At 44.3% G+C, this 23,183-nt stretch overlaps 1 protein-coding gene across 3 annotated transcripts in view; it reads left to right on the forward strand.

Annotated features, from left to right (window-relative positions):
* The window catches only part of si:dkey-9i23.16 (uncharacterized protein LOC571915 homolog), a 69,485-nt gene that overhangs the window by 22,761 nt on the left and 23,541 nt on the right, over window positions 1-23,183 (forward strand). For all 3 annotated transcript variants that reach the window (XR_005098343.1, XR_005098342.1, XM_037255153.1), the window contains one exon: window positions 2,917-2,973. Coding sequence is in view for 1 of the 3 variants with exons in the window: in XM_037255153.1 (XP_037111048.1) it covers window positions 2,917-2,973 (57 nt within the window). In the remaining 2 variants the exon portion in view is untranslated. The remainder of the gene's footprint in view (window positions 1-2,916; window positions 2,974-23,183) is intronic.

Here is a 23,183-nt window from a genome sequence, read left to right on the forward strand (position 1 = left end):
CATCAATGCACTTCGCGATGTAAGAGGAAACAGAGTCAGTATACTCCTCTATGTCCGTCCGAATAGTATTACTGCTCATAGTGAGGGGTAAAGGTGGTGAAGGGTCTCGCCTGAAGTCCACTGTCATCTCCAGGGTCTTGAGCGGGTTCAGCTCCAGGTGGTTTTGGCTGCACCAGTGGACCAGCCGCTCCACCTCCTGTCTGTACGCAGTCTCATCACCGTCCTGGATCAGTCCGATGAGATTGGTGTCGTCAGCATACTTCAGGAGCTTCACAGGAGAGTCACCTGAGGAGAAATCGTCGGTGTAGAGAGAGAAGAGCAGTGGGGAGAGAACGCACCCCTGAGGGGCTCCAGTAGTGGTGGTCCGGGTGTCAGATGTGATGCCCCCCAGCCTCACACGCTGTCTCCTGTTGGTCAGGAAGCTGGTGATCCAGTGACAGGTGGAGGCAGGCACCGCAAGCTGGATGAGCTTCTGTTGGAGGATGTCAGGAGCGATGGTGTTGAACGCCAAGCTGAAGTCCACGAACAGGATCCTGGCGTACGTTCCTGGGGAGTCCAGGTGGTGCAGGATGTAGTGCAGTCCCATGTTGACCGCATCATCCACCGACCTGTTTGCCCGGTAGGCAAACTGGAGGGGGTCAAGCAGGGGGCCCGTGACATCCTTCAGGTGGTTCAGCACTAACCTCTCGAAAGATTTCATGACCACAGATGTCAGTGCGACAGGTCTATAGTCATTTAGACCTGTGATGGCGGGCTTCTTGGCCACTGGAACGATGGTGGAGCTCTTGAAGCACGAGGGCACCTCACACAGCTCCAGAGAATGGTTGAAGATCCGTGCAAAGGTGGGCGCCAGCTGCTCAGCGCAGACTTTCAAGCAGGAAGGTGACACGCCGTCTGGGCCCGGTGCCTTCCTGGTCTTTTGTCTCCGGAACATCTGGCGCACTTCTTCCTTGCGGATCTGGAGTCCGGGCGCGGCCTCTGCGTATGTAGATTGTGCTGCAGGAAGTCCCGTTGTGTGGGAGGACCGATCAAACCTGCAGTAGAACCTGTTTAGCTAGTTAGCAAGCCTTGGGCTCTCCACAGGACGGGGGGTTCGTTTCTTGAAGCCCGTGATGCTCTGCAGACCTTTCCACACTGTTGAGGGATCAGGATTGGCAGAGAGGTGTCTCTTCAGGTTCTCCCCGTAACACCTCCTGGCTTTCCTGACAATTTTTTGATTTTGTTTTGTAGATGGATGTAAATCAGATATACGTATATGCTATGCATCTGCAATATGCACGCTCATATGCACACATGCTACTTACACGTCACTAAAGCATCTGTGTGGGCAGGGGAGAGAGTGCCCGGGTGACTACTGACATCGTGCGCAAAGTTGCTTTGAGTAACAGTTGTTGTCTTCAACATTTGACTTTAATTTAGAATAGAATAGAATAGAATAGAATAGAATAGGGGCGGGACGGTGGAATACTGGTTTGTACGTCTGCCTCACAGTACAGAAGGCGCGGGTTTGATTCCACCTCTGGCCCTCCCTGTGTGGAGTTTGCATGTTCTCCTTGTGCCTGCGTGCATTTACTCCGGGTTCTCCAGTTTCGCACCAAATCCCAAAAACATGCTCATGAGGCCTCCAAATTGCCCATAAGTGTGAGTGCGAGTGTGGATGATTGTTTGTCCCTGTGTTCCCTGCGATTGGCTAGCAACCAGTTCAGGGTGTCCCCTACGGCCCGATAACGGCTGGGATAGGCTCCAGCACGCCCGCGACTTCCATGGGGACAAGCAATACAGATAATGGATGGATGGAGAATAGAATAGCTTTTATTAGTTTATCGATCTGTCCTCTCTCTTGCATTCTGGAGTCCTTTACCTGTGTTTAGGAACAACAAGGTTACTCCCACCCCATACCCGCACACATTTTCATTTGCATTCTGCACACAATGTTTGTGAAGCACATTTGCTGACAATGCTAGGGATAGAGGCCAATCATCAACCCTAATTCAACATAGTAAGTAGCACCCTATGTTATAGACGAGGCTGTTATTTCTGCAAAAGGAGGATCTACTAAATATTTGTTATTTTTCTGTTGGGGTGCCCAAATGTATGCACCTGCCTACTTTTGTTTAAGTAATGATTGCACACTTACTGCAAATCCTATAAACTTAATTTCACTTCTCAAATATCAGTGTTTGTCTGCTATATGATATGTTGAACTGAAATTGCTGATCAGAACAACCAATGATTTACTGTAAAGGAAAATCTTGAAAATGATCAGGGGTGCCCAAACTTTTGCATACGACTGTATGTGTGGATGGATACATACTGTACATTCGTGACATTGATAATAAAATGTATAAACAATAAACCTACCAATGTGAAAAAGATGAATTTATCAAATAGCTAATCTATATCTAAAGAATATGAAAGCCCTTTTAGATATTTTCCGACAATATGTCTTTCCGTTTCATGAATTATTAGTGTTTTACACGTGACGTAAAACTACCGTATTCAGATTCTAAACGCCTTTTCATTGTATATTTGACAAAATGCAGCTAGCTTCTTAATGTAAAAAAAAACTGTCATGTGAAGGATGAACGGATCTCAAAACAATGGATCATGCATTTTGGTTACTAAAGACAAAAATGAAGGCAGCAAAGCACTAAAACTGAGCAACAGTGGCACTTAGCCACTATAGCAGGGGTTCTCAGAATTTGGTGAATTCTTCAGAATTCAGGCAATTATTGATTGTAAAATTATTCTGCGTGTGTGTGTGTGTGTGTGTGTGTGTGTGTGTGTGTGTGTGTGTGTGTGTGTGTGTGTGTGTGTGTGTGTGTGTGTGTGTGTGTGTGTGTGTGTGTGTGTGTGTGCGCACGTGTGTGTGTGTGTGTATGTGCGTGCGTGCGCGCGTGTGTGCGTGCTTTACAGATTGTGGCAGGTGGATCATTTACCATGGCAAAAAAGAGGAATTCTGGCGGATTTTGGGTAAGTTAACTGGAGCAAATAATACATTAATCTCAAAAGTTCAAGAAACAACTGGAAAATTAGAATCTAAATACTGTACACATTATTACGCCACTCTCAGTTAGAAAAGTCTTTATGTTGAGACCCACATGAAACACCACCAAGCTGACTTATTCGACAGTGCCATCACAGTCAAGACAAATTAACAAAGAAAACAAAAATTAACATTCCTCTAGTGTGTTTGCCATTGGCTCGTTCCGTGCAATGCACATGACATATCACTTCAGGAAAAGTTCATCTTTGGGATTTGTAATCGTTGCTTGATGGCAAACTGGACGCTGCAATCATAGAAATGGGTGAAGGTTTTATTACTACCGTAAATTCCGGGCTATAAGCCACACCAGCTAAAATATGTGATTTTTTTAGTTTTATACTTACCGTATTTTTCGGACTAAAAGTCGCTCCGGAATACACGTCACATTAGCCATAAAATGCACAATAAAGTGAAAAAAAACATATAAGTCGCTCCGGAGTATAAGTCGCATTTTGGGAGAAATTTATTCGACAAAATCCAACACCAAGCACAGACATGAACGAGCAACTACAGGCTAAACGATAGGTATGCTAACGTGACATAAACACAAACGAAGAGCTCAGAACGGGCCTGACGTAACATTCAAAGTTATTCAAATAACTATTACATAAATAACACGTTTATAAAACCATCTGTGTCACTCCAATTCATTAAATCCATCGATCGTCCTTTATGTCAACAATGCCGGCCGGGTGCGCGCCGCTGACGGCGGTTGCACTTCAAAATATTCCACAAGCCCATATAACGATATATAAATTATATATCAAATACCGTTCTTTTCATGTATAAAAAGCCTGTACCCATGTATAATACGCACCCAAATTTTGACTCCTACTTAAGTCCGTAAACGTAAAATTATTTGAGAAAAAAGATCATCTTTGGGAACAACGGGATGTAATTCTGCCGGTCAGTATCACTGCGCATGCGCTAGCAAACTCGATAGCGGAGAAATGTTTCGGATTTGTGTAGGGTACATTGTGACAGCAAACGAGCAGGTGATCGAGCAAGCGTCTGATACGAGAGCATTGTGTTCGTATGGAGCGTGTTTGAAGTGAACAGCAGAGAAGAAAGGAACAAGGCAAAGTGTTGTGAAATAAAATATTACCTGTAATACGCATTTAGAACTGAACTCTCGCTCTTTATATAGCTGACGTGTCTTGCGCATCCGTTCTGCGCATCTGTAATGGCGGCCGCCGTATGATATCCGGTTTGCGATGGAGATTAAAAAACAAACAATATTTGACAATAACACACCATCAAGGATTGCACCATCACATCAAACGATGTGTCGTCAATTATGAATTTTACTGACTAAGTGTGTTGGGCAGGATGGCTGAATGCGATGCGCGATTGACAACAAACAAGAAGAAAGGTGATTTCAAGTTTTATTTCGAGGGAGATTTTCTTCAAAAATTCTTGTACCCATGTATAATACGCACCCAAGATTTTAGGACAATAAATTAGTTAAATTTTGCGCATTATACATGGAAAAAACGGTAACTATTATATAAGCAATAATATTATCAAACCATCTGTGTCACTCCAAATCATTAAATCCATCGATCAAATTCCTCGTCCTTTGTCAACAACGCCACGCATGCGCCCTGACGTTAGCCTCGTCGTTATTCCACATATCTAGTATATAACTATATTATAGCGTTAACAAAGTACAAGGAAAGACGTGGGTTTGGTAAATGTCTCTTTATTTAACAAAACAAGAATTCAACGAGCCAACAACTACTGAACTGTAACGATAAAAACATATACAAGTTGCTATACGAAATAAAATATATCATATAACTATAACATAAATAGTTCACCGCCGCACGGCCCCAAGCACCGGCGTCGACTTCCAGGCGTGTGGCGGCGTGGACATCCATCCCCGGAGGTGGCACTTCCAGCCACGGAGGTGAAAGAGAGCTCCATAGAATAGGACCGGGCGTGCGTAAAAGCCATGTCCGTGCCCCATCCACCGTCTCCGGACAGCCACCCGGCCGAGCGCCGGCCCCCGACTTCCATCCACAAAGGTGAAAGAGAGCTCCGTAGAGTAGGACCGGGCGTGCGTAAAAGCCATGTCCGAGCCCCATCCCCAGACAGCTACCCAGCCGAGCCCCGGCCCCCGACTTCAATCCACGGAGGTGAAAGAGAGCTCCGTAGAGTAGGACCGGGCGTGCGTAAAAGCCATAGTTTTTCAAACCTGTTGTGTCACGCCAAATCATTAAATCCTTCAAACTCTTCATCCTCCGTGTCACGTACAAACAAAGATTCAAGAGTTCAAGAGTTTTTTATTCGCCATGTTTGAGCGTGCCAAACAAGGAATTTGACTTCGGTAAATCACACCCTCTGTTCAACATTTAGGTGACTAACAACACTCAGGACATTTGAAAAATGGCAAATATTCTCAAACATCCCCTGATCTTAAACTCCCAAGAGGGCAAGGCAGAACTCAAAACTCCAGCTAGGGGAACTGAGAAACCTTGAGAAGAGACCACAGATGGGAAGGTCCCTTATCCAGGATGACCAGGCTGCAATGGATGCAGAGAGGAGACAAAGTACAAACAGTGTAGACAAATTCAAAAAAGGTGTGGAGAGCAGGATGTTATTGCACAGTAATGACTCTGAGACTCTAAGAGTGGTGTGAGTTCATCAGAGCAACAGCCTGGGGGAAGAAGCTGTCTCTGTGTCTGCTGGTTTTGGCGTACCGAGCTCTATAACGCCGTCCGGAGGGGAGTAGTTCAAACAGACTGCAACCTGGGTGAGAAGGGTCTGTAGAGATGTTCCTTGCACGTTTCCTGGTCCTGGACAGGTACAAGTCTTGGATAGATGGGAGGTTGATTCCAATTATCTTTTCTGCAGTCCTGATTGTCCGTTCCAGTCTGTGCTTGTCTTGTTTGGAGGCCGATCCAAACCAGACAGTGATGGAGGTGCAGAGGACAGACTGGATGATGGCAGTGTAGAAGGTCTTCAGAAGCTCTCGCGGCAGGTTGAACTTCTTGAGCTGTCTCAGGAAGTACAGCCTCTGCTGGGCCTTCTTCCGGACAGAGTCTATGTGGCCGGTCCATTTCAGGTCCCGAGAGATTGTGGTTCCCAGGAACTTGAAGGTGTCTGTGGAGAGAATAGTATTACTGCGGATAGTGAGGGGTAAAAGTGGTGAAGGGTCACGCCTGAAGTCCACTGTCATCTCCAAGGTCTTGAGCGGGTTCAGCTCCAGGTGGTTTTGGCTGCACCAGTGGACCAGCCGCTCCACCTCCTGTCTGTACGCAGTCTCATCACCGTCCTGGATCAGTCCGATGAGAGTGGTGTCGTCTGCATACTTCAGGAGCTTCACAGGAGAGTCACCTGAGGAGAAATCGTTGGTGTAGAGAGAGAAGAGCAGTGGGGAGAGGACGCACCCCTGAGGGGCTCCAGTATTGGTGGTCCGGGTGTCAGATGTGATGCCCCCCAGCCTCACACGCTGTCTCCTGTTGGTCAGGAAGCTGGTGATCCACTGACAGGTGGAGGCAGGCACCGCAAGCTGGATGAGCTTCTGTTGGAGGATGTCAGGAGCGATGGTGTTGAACGCCGAGCTGAAGTCCACGAACAGGATCCTGGCGTACGTTCCTGGGGTGTCCAGGTGGTGCAGGATGTAGTGCAGTCCCATGTTGACCGCATCATCCACTGACCTTTTTGCCCGGTAGGCAAACTGGAGGGGGTCAAGCAGGGGGCCCGTGACATCCTTCAGGTGGTTCAGCACTAACCTCTCGAAAGATTTCATGACCACAGATGTCAGTGCGACAGGCCTATAGTCATTCAAACCTGTGATGGCGGGCTTCTTGGCCACTGGAACGATGGTGGAGCTCTTGAAGCACGAGGGCACCTCACACAGCTCCAGAGAACGGTTGAAGATCCGTGCAAAGGTGGGCGCCAGGTTGCTCAGCGCAGACTTTCAAGCAGGAAGGTGACACGCCGTCTGGGCCCGGTGCCTTCCTGGTCTTTTGTCTCCGGAACATCTGGCGCACTTCCTCCTCGCGGATCTGGAGTGCGGGCGCGGCCTCTGCAAGAGAGAGAGTGGGTGACAACGATGATAGAGGTGTGGACAGAGCAGTTGTGGGGAGAGGTGAGTATGTAGATTGTGCTGCAGGAAGTCCCGTTGTGTGGGAGGACCGATCAAACCTGCAGTAGAACCTGTTTAGCTGGTTAGCAAGCCTTGGCTCTCCACAGGACGGGGGGTTCGTTTCTTGTAGCCCGTGATGCTCTGCAGACCTTTCCACACTGTTGAGGGATCAGGATTGGCAGAGAGGTGTCTCTTCAGGCTCTCCCCGTAACACCTCCTGGCTTTCCTGACCTCTCGGTTCAGTGTGTTTCTGGTCTGCTTGAACAGGTCGCGGTCGCCGCTCCTGTAGGCCTCCTCCTTGACTTTGCGCAGCCTCCTGAGGTTCGGTGTAAACCAAGGTTTGTCGTTGTTGTACGTGCAGAAGGTCTTAGTCTGCACACACAGATCCTCACAAAAACTGATGTATGATGTGACAGTGTCAGTGAGTTCATGCAGGTCTGAAGTTGCAGCTTCGAAAACTGCCCTGTCGGTGCAGTCAAAGCAGGCTTGGAGGTCCTGCCTTGACTCCACTGTCCACTTCCTCACAGTCCTCACCACAGGCTTAGAAGTTTTTAGTTTCTGCCTGTAGGCCGGGATCAGATGAACTAGACAGTGGTCCGAGAGTCCTAAAGCTGCACGAGCCACAGAGTGGTATGCATCCTTAATCACGGTGTAGTAGTGGTCCAGAGTCTGTGCCCCTCTGGTGGGACACGTTACGTGTTGTCTGTATCTGGGGAGTTCGTGTGCTAGCTTGTATAGCACCGGCGCTCCGGCTAGAATCTCCGACAAACAGTCTGAATCAGAGAGAACAGGAGAGAAAATACCAGAAGAAGACTGTCCGATGTTTAACAGCGCTTCTCTGGTAAAAGGGATCCGGGATGGACAGCAGAGGACACAGAAAACACACAAAATAAGACAAAGAAACAGAGAGCGAATCACCGTGGCTGCCATCCGCGGCGCCATCATGTGACGTCATCAAGCCGCTAATGATGCCGGTAGTACGTGGGGCCCTTCGTCATCCCGTGATCGAATCTTTGTCCTTTAGTCAAAAAGTCAAAGTCAAAGTCTTCTTTATTGTCAATTCCTTCACATGCCAAGACACACAAAGAAATCGAAATTACGTTCCCACTATCCCACGGTGACAAGACATAGTACACAATATACATACAAGTAAACAACACAAACAAATAAAAACAAGAAGGCACATACAGCATACAGTCAGAATCACATAGCGCAAAAGTACAGGACGCTAAGCAGAAGGAGGGAGAGAGTTCAGTGGCGAGCAGTGCTTGCATACCACTACAGAGTCCCGGCACCATTCGTCACGGATGTAGACGCATATCCCACCTCCTCGCGTTTTTCCCCCTTTTACAATGGCCCGGTCCGCTCGATAGCACGCTAGCCGCTCCAGATGTACAGCAGAGTCCGGAATGTTGACAGTCAACCGTAGATCTCAGCAGGCGAATGTAATCCACTTTGTTGTCCAGCGATCGAACATTCGCCAGAAGAATGGAAGGCACGGCCGGGCGAGCTGGGTTGGCCGCCAGCCTAGCCCGGACGCCTCCGCGCTTGCCCCTCTTCTGCCTCCTCGCACACCGCTTCCGACGCTTCCCATCCGGGGGAGGAATAGCAGACGAGCCCGGCGACGTTCCAGGACGGAGCAGCGAGCTCCTTTAATGTCTCCGCATCAAACGCCACAAAACTCACTGTCGCCGATGTCGAGCAGAACCCGCCGGCTGTACTTGTAGCACGACTCAGTACGACGAGACGAACACATAAAACTGTCGGACAAACACTCATTAAACGAACAAAACACCGTACGGGCGCGACAGCGAGAGGCCGCTGCGTGTGCACGCGCCGCCATCTTCACTTCCAGAAAAACGTGAAGTTTTATGTAAACAACCGCTGCGCCGCACCACTGACGTCACTTGAAATTCAAATTACAGTAATCCCTTGCTACATCGCGGTTCGTTTATCGCAGTTTCACTTTTTTATTTTTTTTTTTATTTTGAAAATTTGTGAAATAATTCACATATAAGTCGCTCCTCATTTGAAGTTGCCCCCCCCACCCAAACTATGAAAAAAAACGTGATTTATAGTCCGAAAAATACGATATAGTATAGGCTGCACCGGACTATAAGCTGCACGTGCGCACGAGTTACTTACAAAGAAAGACAGTACACAGAAAGCCTTTTTAAAGTTTTCATCACATTAACATTTCGTTGTAAACACGGAAGTAACAGCATTAGCTGGGCTAAAGTTTTAATAGCATTAACATTTTGTTGTAAACACGGAAGTAACAGCACTTACTAAGCGGGTAAAAAAGAAAAAACATACCAGTCAACAAAGTCACTGAGAGCCGTCTTTGTCTTGCTCCTGTCCACTGAAACCAGAAAAATTTCGCTTTCATCGTCACTCTCGTCCTGAGCCCTCTTCACTCCTAAGCTTGTGCTCTTCTCTCCGTCACGCAGCAGACCGGCTTTTCCAAACCCGTTGGTGATGGTGGATTTTTTCACACTGCTCCACGCTGTCAGGATCCACTGGCAGACTTGTGCGAAAGTTGCTCTTCGCATGCGTCCAGTTCTTATAAACGATTTCTCGCCGCTGGGTATCCAAGCCTCCCATTCAAGTTGGAGGGCCACTTTAAATCGATTCATTTATTCCAAGTTTACGTGCAACCGCTCTGTTCCCTTCTTTACCAGCCAGCTCAATGGCTTTTAACTTGAAAGCTGCGTCATACGCACACCTTCCAGTGTCTTCCATCCTTGGGCTCTGTTTACGCTAACTTTCCTCATGCACAACGTCAATGTCTTCCTCGACGCATATATTCCACCTCTCTCACTCTTACATTTTCTGCTCGAGCCCCCCTGATGGCTGTTAGAAAAAATGCATATAAAGTCGCCGCATAAGGTTTTTAATCTTTAATTACCATTTTTAAGAGAATGTACACAAAGATAATTGTCAGGAAAGAGATGATTATTTTGAGACGCATAACCTTTATTAACATAACAGCACAACAGCGGTCCACAGCCTTTTTATGAGTGTATAAGTGTATTAGTCATGAGAAAAATCACGGAAAAAAACCTATATAAGCTGCACCGGACTATAAGCCGCAGGGTTCAAAATGTGAGAAAAAGGTAGCGGCTTATAGTCCGAAAATTACAGTAATTAACTTGCAATAGTGATGGATAGCTACTACAGATGAAATGAAAGCATGCAGTACTTACATAGACATGCACTACTCATCACTGGGCCATGTTTTAGCCACGCCTAAAAAATTTACAATTCTGGGATCATGAATTGATTTTTCTGGAGTCCATGCAAGAGGTCAAAATGAATGAATGAATCAATGAATGAATGAATGAATCAATGAGTTTATTTAAAGGACGACATGTAATACTATAAATTATTGTCACAACATAAACAATAACAAGATGGGTTTAGCAGAAGTGCTATTTTCCATCTGTAGTCCTTCATTGGGGGTGGGGTAGGGAAAATAGTAAATACATAAAATTGTATCACCAGGAGATGGTGCCAAAGCTTGACATACTAGGGGTGACCTGTTTTGAGCCTAGTAAAGGTTACCTAGAAATTAGTTCCTCAAAGTTAACTTTTGTTAAACTGGTAAAGGGTGGTTACTGGTTGAGCTAGTCAACCTCTATTGCAGTTCAAATCTCACCAGAAGATGGTGCCAAAGTCAGATTGACCTGACGTAGTAAATTAATAGTTTAAAAGTTATTGACTAAACAATCATAATCTGTCTGAATTACGCATAGCATCACACAATTTTGGATTATTTCATATTACACTGCTCAAAAAAATTAAAGGAACAGTTTTTTATCAGGGTACGGCATGAATTCAATTAGACTTTTCTGATAAGATTTTGGTCAGGTAGGTGGCAGAAGGGGCTGTTAATCAGTTTCAGCTGCATTGGTGTTGATGGAATTAACAACAGGTGCACTAGAGGGGCAACAACAAGATGGTCCCCAAAACAGGACTGGTTTTGCAGGTGGAGGCCATTTCAAGTTCCTCCCTCTTGATCTTTTTTAACTGTTTTTCCACAAGTGTTGGCTTTAGCTAGAGTCATTATCACGACTGGGAGCATGAGGCGATTTCTTAACCCTCCTAAAGTTGCGCAGATTGTCCAAGTCCTCCAGGATGGCACATCCATGCGTGCTGTTGCAAGAAGATTATGTGTCTCCCAGTACAATCTCCAGAGCATGGAGGAGATTCCAGGAGACAGGCAGTTACTCTAGGAGAACTGGACAGGGCCGTAGACTGTTCTCATTCCATCAGCAGGACCGATATCTGCTACTTTGTGCAAGGAGGAACAGGTTGAGCACTGCCCGAGCCCTACAGAATGACCTCCAGCAGGCCACTGGTGTGAATGTCTCTGCCCAAACAGTCAGAAACAGACTTCACGAGGGTGGCCTCAGGGCACGACGTCCTGTAGTGTGCCCTGTGCTCATTGCTCAGCACCGTGGAGCTCGATTGGCATTTGCCATAGAACAGCAGAATAGGCAAGTCCGCCACTGGCGCCCTATGCTTTTCACAGATGAGAGCAGGTTTACCCTGAGCACCTGTGATAGACGTGAAAGGATCTGGAGAAGCCAAGGAGAGCGCTATGCTGCCTGCAACATCATTCAGCATGACCGGTTCGGTGGTGGGTCAGTGATGGTCCGGGGAGACATTTCCATGGAGGGACGAACAGACCTCTACAGGCTAGAGAACGGCAGTCTGACTGCCATTAGGTATCGGGATGAAGTCCTTGCACCCATGGTCAGACCCTACGCTGGTGCAGTAGGTCCTGGGTTCCTCCTGATCCACAACAATGCCCGGCCTCATGTGGCAAGAGTATGCAGACAGTATCTGGAGGATGAAGGAATTGACACAATTGAATGGCCCTCACGATCACCTGATATAAACCCGATAGAACACCTCTGGGACATAATGTTTCGGTCCATCAGACGCCGCCAGGTTGCTCCTCAGACTTTACAGGAGCTTGCTGATGCCCTTAGACAGATCTGGGAGGACATCCCACAAGACACCATCCGTCGTCTCATTAATAATAATAATAATAATAAACTTTATTTGTATAGCACCTTTCATACAAGAAATGCAGCTCAAAGCGCTTTACAACAATGAAAGAAAAACATGAATACATAAAAACATTAGGCATTAGGAGCATGCCGTGACATTGTCAAGCATGCATACAAACTCGTGGGGGCCACACAACATATTGAAAAGAATTTTGAGTTGCAGAGATTGAATTTAGGCAAAATGGACGAGCCTGCCACATCATTTTTTCACTTTGATTTTTGGGGTGTCTATATACTGAGCCCTCTGTAGGCTGAAAACTTTTATTCCCATCAAAAGATGTGGCATCCTTTTGTTCCTGAGACATTAAATTATCCATATCAGTAGAGATATCCAACTTTTTTTTTTCACCATTGAAATCTGATGTGTTTTCAAAGTGTTCCTTTAATTTTTTTGAGCAGTGTATTTTGTTTTGCTATGATATAATTTGAATCAGCTTAAGTATTTTAATCTCCTAACTAGGAGAACCCATCATCATAGTTATGGTTATGTGTTAAGTTGATCGTTATAGAATAGAATAGAATAGAATAGATCTTTATTGTCATTGTCACACATGTACAACGAAATTTAAAAAGTGCCAACCGATCAGTGCATAAAATAAAAAATAAATAGAATAAAAAGATAAAAAAATACAAGATAAAAACCCACAGAAGAACATACACAGACATAATGTAGACAAGATGTGTTATTATTGATGCTATGTATCGATGCAATGATTCATCGATATCAAAAATGTATCTAACATTAATGTTCCATTTACACATTTGTTTGTTTGTTTGTTTGTTTGTTTGTTTGTTTGTTTAATTTCACATACAAAAACATTTAAAATATACATAGATTAAATGAATGTGGGCGGCTCGGTGGCGCACTGGGTAGCACGTCCGCCTCACAGTTAGGAGGGTGCGGGTTCGATTCCACCTCCGGCCCTCCCTGTGCGGAGTTTGCATGTTCTCCCCGGGCCCGCGTGGGTTTTCTCCGGGCACTCCGGTTTCCTCCCACATCCCAAAAACATGCTTGGTAGGCCGATTGAAGACTCCAAATTGTCCCTAGGTGTGAGTGCGAGTGCAAATGGTTGTTTGTCTCTGTGTGCCCTGCGATTGGCTGGCAACCGGTTCAGGGTGTCCCCAGCCTACTGCCCGATGCTGGCTGGGATAGGCTCCAGCATGCCCGCGACCCCCGTGGGGACTAAGTGGTTAAGAAAATGGATGGATGGATGGATAAATAAATGTGATGGAGAATGTCTAAAAATCCCTCCAGGGGCTTGCGACACATGAATGTATAAATGTGAGCAAAGACAGAGAGGAGGCAGGGAGGGGTTAATAATGATACTGTGTGGTGGAAGGCTTGGGTCCCACGCATGAGCGTGACCCGAGGTCACGTTCATCCGGTTGAGGCCCGGGCAGATGTAACTTTAACAGTGATGCTACTTGGTGGAGGACTGCGGATGACTCATGAGCCTGACCAAGAGGTCACCTCATCCGGTTGAGGCCGGACAGGATACACCTGCAGTCTATTCTAGTAGAAGCATTTGGGTCATATGTGGACAACATATGACCTAATGGAAAAAAACTGGTACGTGACTTAACACATCTACGTACTTAATACACCTACCAACGTATATGAGGTTCGTTCCGAACGAGAGCAGGGCTCCCCCCCGTCAGGGCTTTGCCCCTGCGGGCTGCCCGTGGGCCAAGAACGCCGATTAGACGAAGATAGATCTTTCATTCTTTTTGAGATTAGACCAAAATCTCCTAAAATGAATTTCTAGTGTCTTTGAATTGGATTTTGTCAAATTTTAAGCTTCGAGATAGTCGAGGGGGAAGCTGCTCCGGTGGCAGTAAGAGGGAGACGCCATATTAGGGCGTTGGCTTCCTCCTCAAGACTGAGCTATCTTTTTAAACAGAATTTGGATTTTTGGAACAAGTAGAACTTATCACTCGACTTTTCCACCAAATAGCATTTTATACCCTGTCTTTTTCTTCTTTTTGCTATATATTTGAGTTTTCAATCGAGAGAACTTCGAGACTGAATAATTTTGCTTATTGTGATTGGTGAGTGGAATTATTGTTGTTTGTTCGAACAATTGAGACTTGTAATTCGTTTTCTTATTTATTATATTTCTACTTCATAATCATTTAATTTCGATTGGCGATTATTTGGATCTTTTATGCTCTAAATCTCTTTTGTCTCTCTATCAAAGTCATACTGCAAACCGTTCAGTTATTTTTTATGCGAAGACACCTTTAATCCTTAACATCAGGAATTGTCAGATCTGGTTTGAAATAGTTATCTTAAACGCGCAGGTGTGCGCTAGTGTAAATAACAAATCTCCCCGGTTTTACCAAAGACAGCTAAAGATATCCGACATTTAACAAAAGCCCCAAATCATAGAAGAGAGCCACCAGTAGGGCGCGGTCATTCTGATGCCGTGACTCGACCTTAGTTACCCGACACGAGCGTCGCTTGACTTTACAGAGGGATTGGCGTCCTAAAAAGATTAGATTGATTCCTTCAGAACTAATTTAATAAAGGCGGTTATCACTCGGACGAGTCTCTTCACCCCCGGCTTATTTTTAACTCTCGTCTCTCTCTCTCTCTCTCTCTATATATATATATATATATATAGTATATATTAGGGCTGTGGACTCGGGCGGATTTTTGCTCCGAGTCTGAGTCCGGCCTCTTGACCATGCGTCCGAGTCTGAGTCCGAGTCCGGCTGTCCATTTTTTCTGTTAATTCATGTGACTGCTTAGTCTTTATTCAAGGCTAATTTAGATCAAAATCTAAATAATTACAACAGTTTTGTGATGGCTTTGTCTTTATTAAACATATAAACGAATACAATAAACAGATACTTTCAAGTTTCAATCATTAATTACACCATTATAGCTCAGACATTTATCTAAACACAAATAATTAGTGACGACCCCTTATTTGGAAAGCGAAAAACCCATGTCGTACGGCGTGAGCACTATGTTGTTTTCAATAAAAACATGAAGAACTCACGTTTGCGTCAATTTTAATTTTTATAAAGGATTATTCTCATTTGATGTCTTTAAATTCATCCGCGTTCTGCCATTGAAGCGGGGTGCATTCAAAGACCAGTCGTACAGACGGAACACTCATTCACTTCACCAAAACGCAACAATATAATTACGTGAGCTCTTTGCATAAACCTCGATGCAAAGAAACTCCTCTTTTTGGGTACAGGCTACAAGGAGTATATATTACAAAGGAGACTTTATACTTATATAAATATAATATAATTAAAAGCTGACACGATAGCAATGTCAAACGTGTTCATTTAAGAAAAAGCCACACACGTTTTGTGATCAAATCTTTCATAATGAGAATGATTTGAGTGAATTGATTTTACAATTTTTATCCCCCCTCCCCACCATCTGTCACTTTGCTTGGGACAAAAGGAGCCTTCAGAACTGAAATTTCTTCTCAATTTCATTCAAATCAATTCACTCAAATCATTCTCGTTATGAAAGATTTGATCACAAAACGTTTCCGTCTGTACGACTGGTCTTTGAATGCACCCCGCTTCAATGGCAGAACGCGGATGAATTTAAAGACATCAAATGAGAATAATCCTTTATAAAAATTAAAATTGACTGACGCAAACGTGAGTTCTTCATGTTTTTATTGAAAACAACATAGTGTTGACGCCGTACGACATCGGTTTTTCGCTATAATTCGGTATAATTCGAGGTAGTCCACCCTCACCCAAAGTTAAGGTTTCATGGGAATATTATTGTCATAATTTTCTGGACCATATATGATAATTGTTTAATGGTAGTTATTGATAGATCTTGAAGATGTCAAGTTATAGGTGCATAAGACTATGTTGTTCATGCATATAGCACGTTCATTGTAAGAGGGGAAGAGATGTTGTGTATTTTGGGCTAACTCAAATTCCGTAGTAGAAAAACCCCGGAAGTGGGATGGGCATTCTGTGTTGTTCTGGTACGCCCTGTGAACGCACTGTGAGTAAGGAATAAAGCAGTTATCATTCACGTCGTTGTCCGACCTATTCTTGCTATCTAAGAACCTGAAAAATAGTAAGGATATAACATATATCACGGGTCATTACGACGAGTTTGGTGGAGTTTTTACTGCTTCTTCCAACTCCTACCGCGCTGACTGTAACCTGACACTCTCTGGCGTATATATATACGTATATATATAGTATATACGTATATATAGAGAGAGAGAGCGAGAGAGAGTTCCGAGGTGCTCGTTGGATGGATGCAGGAATCAACACATGCACTCGTCTATCACGTCAGCAACACAACTAAGTATTTGCCGTTGAAATCACCAAGGAGTATAGTTTTACTTCTTTACTACTAATTTCCTTCATGAGGTGGTAGAGTTGGTTATAGAAGATGTTGTTTCGGACTATAAGTTGCTCCGGAGTACAAGTCACACCATCCATAAAATGCATAATAAAGAGGAAAAAAACATATAAGTCATTCTGAGTACAAGTCTCATTTTTGGGGGAACTTTATTTGACAAAATCCAACCCCAAGAACAGACATGAATAGGCAACAGGCTAAACGATACGGTCTGCTAACATTACATAAACACAAACGAGTAACTGGGAATGTGCCTGACGTAACATATTAACAGTTATTCAAATAACTATAACATAAATAACAAGTTTATCGAACCATTTGTGTCACTCCAAACCATTAAATCCATTGAAATTGTCGTCCTCTGTGTCACTTATAAACAACTCCGCTGACTCCGGAAGTCAGCGGATGGTGGAAGTCAGTGGATGTCAGACTCATCGTCAGTTGTAGTTCCATTTATTCCACAAGCTTAGAGCGCCCTCATGCGGTTAAAAGTGAAAATAACATGTGAAGTGAAAACTACTAGTAAGTAAATAATGTGTTAATGATCAAGTAATAATGTCTTTATAATTTTACATACAAGTCGCTCCTGATTATAAGTCGCACTCCCGCCAAACTATGAAAATAAACTGCGACTTATAGTCCGAAAAATACGGTAGGTACTAGTGTTAAATTGTGATCTGATAGACTTGTAATTAGGTTGTATGTTTTTATAATTCGGTCAGGTTTATTGGTGAAGACTAGGTCAATTAGTGTCTGTGTGGACATAGTAATTCTGGTGGGCTTTTCAATCATTCAAAGTCAAAGTCAAAGTCTGCTTTATTGTCAACCTCGTCACATGCCAAGACACACAAAGAAATCGAAATTACGTTTCCACTATCCCACGGTGACAAGACATAGTTTCACATCATTTGAGTGAGGCCTAGTTTAGTAGATGCAATTTTTAGTTTACCACGTTTTGTTTTGTCAGTTTAGGTTGAAATCACCAAGGAGTATAGTTTTACTTCTTTACTACTAATTTCCTTCATGAGGTGGTAGAGTTGGTTATAGAAGATGTCCTTTTCATTTGGCGGGCGGTAGAGGGTTAGAATATTAAAGTGCATTTCATGTGAGCGTTTTAAGTGTACTCCAACACTTTCAATATGCAATCGAGTAGATTGATCGGTGTACAGATATTGCTATCGCGCATATATAATACCCCCCCCTGGCGTTGCGATATCTTTGGAAGATGTTAAAACCTGGGATGGAGACTTCTGATGCTGAGGTGTCCACCAAATGGTCCTTTGGGTTTATTCCTTTGGTTCCAGACAATTTGGGCATGATTAACATTTTGAAATATATTGTATTCCCTTTGTTTTAGTGTCGCTAATGAAGTGCCTGTGTGACATTCCAATTTGCCAGACTGGGAGGGCTGGTTGTTCATTCCAATGGTGGAAGAGTGGTGTGGTGTGTTGGAGCATTAAAGTTTGGAGTGACACTTTTTGTTCTAGCATTTACTAAATTGGTATGTTGCCCAGACCTTACTGCGCTGGTAACACCGGGGCAACCTTTCCTTATTTCTAGTCATTATTTTAGGTATCGAAGTATATTCATAGCTAGGGCTTCTTTTCCGCGATCATTTATGCGTGTGCCATCATTAGAAAATAATGCAGGGCGCTGCCAAAATAAATCAAAATTTTGTACATAGTAATGTCCATTTTCGAGTACAAATGTTTCTAGCCATTGATCTATACCGCAGAGCTGGCTGAATCTCTCTGAGCCGCTCCGTGGGGGTGGGAATATGCTGCATAGTACGCAGTGGTAATTATTCATGGTCAATTGTCTTGACAGTCTTTTCATATTACCGTAATTTTCGGACTATAAACCGCACCGGACTATAAACCACACACGCTAAAATTTGGGGATATTTTAGTTTTTTTTTCTTATATAAACCGCACCGGACTATAAGCCGCACGTGCGCACAAGTTATTTACAAAGAAAGACAGTACACAGAAAGCCTTTTTAAAGTTTTAATAACATACTTTAACATGTCTTTCTAAATGTTGCCTGTGACGCAGCAGTAGTACCGCAGCAACACGGAAGTGTGCACGCGAGTTATTTACCAAGAAAGACGGTACACAGAAAGCCTTTTTAAACTTTTAATAACATACCTTAACATTTCTTTCCAAACACTGCCTGTGACGCGGCAGTAATACCGCAGCAACACGGAAGTAACACAGCACTAATAGGGCTGGATTAATAAAGTAGCATTTTTAATTACAGTAGTAGTTAAAAAAACATACCAGTAAAAGTAAAAAAAGAGCCAGTAAAAGAGCCGTCTTCATCTTCCTCCTGTGCACTGAAACCATCGAAGTCTTCCGAAGTGTCCGATTGGAATAGCGAGATATCCTTCGCCACACACTTTCTCAGTCTCTCTTTCGTCATCGCTTTTATGCATTTCTTCTAGCATTTTCCATGACGGGGGTCTGTTCATGCTAATTTTATTCATGCATGAAGCGCTAAGTTACATTAAACTAGCGAGCTACACGTATAGCTCCAGAGTAGACATGACTGGGAAATAAATAAAGAAAAGGGTGACGCAACGCGATGACAAAAATGGGCCAAATTGACTGCCTTTAACTTAAAAGCGGTATAATATGCATTTCTTTTGTCCCCCATAATGAAGGTTTGTGTATAAAAGCTTCCTTTCAGTAATGTCCGTCTTGATCTCTTCTGTCTCTACTTTGTGTGAATTATACGGCACTGTTTGCCCGGCGTATGGACATGCGATCAACACACCACTTTTCTCCCCAGTGACCGTGTCGCATATCGTTCCGCCCAGCAAAGCGGTGCCGCACAACAGCGGTTGGTCCACAGCCTTTTTACGAGTGTATAAAAGTGATCAAGTCATCACAGAAATCACGGAAAAAATCCTTTATAAGCCGCACCGAACTATAAGCCGCAGGGTTCATAATTTGAGAAAAGGTTGCGGCTTATAGTACGAAATTTGCGGTATTCATAAAAATGCGTTCATATTATTCATAAAAATTAAATATGCAAAGGAACTGCAAGCAGGGTTTCCTACATAAGCATGGAAAGCTGAGGTGTGAGTAAGTTCACATATCTGCAAGTCACAGTAGGTTTCAAGTCTCAAGTCATTGTCATTGTGGTCAGAAGTCAGTTAAGTCCAACTTTCTAAAATCCCACCCAGGGACAAGCGCTGTGACTTAGCTTTTGCAATAAGCACACATCAGCCTGCCGTGCTATAGTTTGTATGTTTCTGTATCAGTCCCTATCAAATAAACCATTAAAAAAAAGCAACTTTTATCCAGAATACTCAGTTGTGTTAACACCAGAGCTCCCACATGCTTCCATCAATTTCTTCTTACTATACGTCAACAGCTAAGCTTACTACGTCAACAGCAGTTTTCAGTAAGGTGTCCAGTTTGCTTATTGGAAACTTCATGTGATATTTGTGAGTCTTTCTCAACACCTCATCTTCTTAAGTGTTAGTGTTGATCAGGGATGAGAATCTTCCGCGGATCAGCGTATTTCCGGGTTTTTTTTCCGTCGGGAGTATCATTTTCGTGAATTGTGTAGATCCGTTGAGAAAATTGTTTTTATATGGGGGGGGCTGGCAGCAGTATTGCGACAACAGCCGCCTTATTTTCGGCAGCATTTTGGCGCTACTTTCGTCACATCATGTGCCTACTCAGTTGCCTAATTAGCAAAGGTTTTAGCCAGCATGGCGAAAGTTTTAGAGAAAAAAGACGAGGATCGTGCCAGGGAAATAGACAAGTCGAACTGGATCAGGAACTGCTTCAGATGGGCATGGCTCAAGAGCAGCGTCATCTTACAACTCGGAACACAGTCCGTAACCACCTGCCTGACGGAACATATCCGTAAATTAGATGTCGCGGGGAAGGTTTTGTGCATTCTTTGTCAAGATGTGATAAGCTATGGAGGTTGCGGCGCTTCGAACATTAAGGAGCACATCAAAACAAAAAAACACAAAGGTACGTTTTTACTTTTACAAGCATGTGGGTAACATGATGTTACATGTAAGCTAATGTTAGGCTATTGTCATATCGTTAAAGAATAAATCTTCAATGATAGATAGATAGATAGATAGATAGATAGATAGATAGATAGATAGATAGATAGATAGATAGATAGATAGATAGATAGATAGATAGATAGATAGATAGATAGTAGGGGTGTAAATCGCGGGTTTTGTCACGATACGATATCATATCGATACAAAGAACCACGATACGATATTTGCCGATATCTTAAAGCCTGCTGTGATTCATTCACGATACATCACGATATAGTGCTCCACGATCGATATTTTTATTTTATTTTTTTTAAATAAAAAATATAGAACAATATCCTGATTTATAACAATTCATACGCAAAATCAACAAGGTACTGCAAACTCTTTATTTAGGAAATTACAAGAGTATTGTAGTATACAAAGTGCTTATTTTAACACTGAACTTTATCAAATTCCTATATTTTTTCTCATAAGTAAAGAAAAATGAATATTCTTTCTTTTTTTGTAATACCATTAACTTTAAAGTGCATTACTGAACTATTTATTTACAATAATTTTAATTGTCCGTTGAGCCATCTTTTCTTTGGAATCCAAAGTGCTTCCAAACGAATGACTTGAAGCCCAAAGGGGAGCGAATTTCCTCGTCTTCTTGGACACTAGCCATAGCACCAGCCCAGGAGCCGCGTAGTTGTCGGCTCCCCTTTCACGTGCCTGCTCTGCTCACAACACAACACGCCGCGTACTGCTCCCGGAAAGAGGAAGCAAGCAACAATGAACTGGATTTCAAAATAAAGTCGCGTCTAATGTCCGAGGTCAAACACGGCGATATAAATCGATGTTTACGTTTAGCATCGATGCCAATAAATCGTAGAGCATTATATCGATTAATCGATGTGTATCGATGAATCGTTACACCCCTAATAGATAGATAGATAGATAGATAGATAGATAGATAGATAGATAGATAGATAGATTCAAGATTCAAGAGTTTTTTATTCGCCATGTTTGAGCGTGCCAAACAAGGAATTTGACTTCGGTAAATCACACCCTCTGTTCAACATTTAGGTGACTAACAACACAGGACATGTGAAAAATGGCAAATATTCTCAAACATCCCCTGATCTTAAACTCCCAAAAGGGCAAGGAAGAACTCAAAACTCCAGCTAGGGGAAATGAGAACCTTGAGAAGAGACCACAGATGGGAAGGTCCCTCTTCCAGGATGACCAGGCTGCAATGGATGCAGAGAGGACACATAGTACAAACAGTGTAGACAAATTCAAACAAGGTGTGGAGAGCAGGATGTTATTGCACAGTAATGACTCTGAGACTCTAAGAGTGGTGTGAGTTCATCAGAGCAACAGCCTGGGGGAAAAAGCTGTCTCTGTGTCTGCTGGTTTTGGCGTACCGAGCTCTGTAACGCCGTCCGGAGGGGAGTAGTTCAAACAGACTGCAACCTGGGTGGGAAGGGTCTGTAGAGATGTTCCTTGCACGTTTCCTGGTCCTGGACAGGTACAAGTCTTGGGTAGATGGGAGGTTGATTCCAATGATCTTTTCTGCAGTCCTGATTGTCCGTTGCAGTCTGTGCTTGTCTTGTTTGGAGGCCGATCCAAACCAGACAGTGATGGAGGTGCAGAGGACAGACTGGATGATGGCAGTGTAGAAGGTCTTCAGAAGCTCTCGCGGCAGGTTGAACTTCTTGAGCTGTCTCAGGAAGTACAGCCTCTGCTGGGCCTTCTTCCGGACAGAGTCTATGTGGCCGGTCCATTTCAGGTCCCGAGAGATTGTGGTTCCCAGGAACTTGAAGGTGTCTGTGGAGAGAATAGTATTACTGCGGATAGTGAGGGGTAAAAGTGGTGAAGGGACTCGCCTGAAATCCACTGTCATCTCCACGGTCTTGAGCGGGTTCAGCTCCAGGTGGTTTTGGCTGAACCAGTGGACCAGTCGCTCCACCTCCTGTCTGTACGCAGTCTCATCACCATCCTGGATCAGTCCGATGAGAGTGGTGTCGTCTGCATACTTCAGGAGCTTCACAGGAGAGTCACCTGAGGAGAAATCGTCGGTGTAGAGAGAGAAGAGCAGTGGGGAGAGAACGCACCCCTGAGGGGCTCCAGTATTGGTGGTCCGGGTGTCAGATGTGATGCCCCCCAGCCTCACACGCTGTCTCCTGTTGGTCAGGAAGCTGGTGATCCACTGACAGGTGGAGGCAGGCACCGCAAGCTGGATGAGCTTCTGTTGGAGGATGTCAGGAGCGATGGTGTTGAACGCCAAGCTGAAGTCCACGAACAGGATCCTGGCGTACGTTCCTGGGGAGTCCAGGTGGTGCAGGATGTAGTGCAGTCCCATGTTGACCGCATCATCCACTGACCTGTTTGCCCGGTAGGCAAACTGGAGGGGGTCAAGCAGGGGGCCCGTGACCTCCTTCAGGTGGTTCAGCACTAACCTCTCGAAAGATTTCATGACCACAGATGTCAGTGCGACGGGTCTATAGTCATTCAAACCTGTGATGGCGGGCTTCTTGGCCACTGGAACGTTGGTGGAGCTCTTGAAGCACGAGGGCACCTCACACAGCTCC

This window comes from Syngnathus acus, chromosome 1 (assembly GCF_901709675.1).
Source record: "Syngnathus acus chromosome 1, fSynAcu1.2, whole genome shotgun sequence".
Classification (NCBI taxonomy): Eukaryota; Metazoa; Chordata; class Actinopteri; order Syngnathiformes; family Syngnathidae; genus Syngnathus; species Syngnathus acus.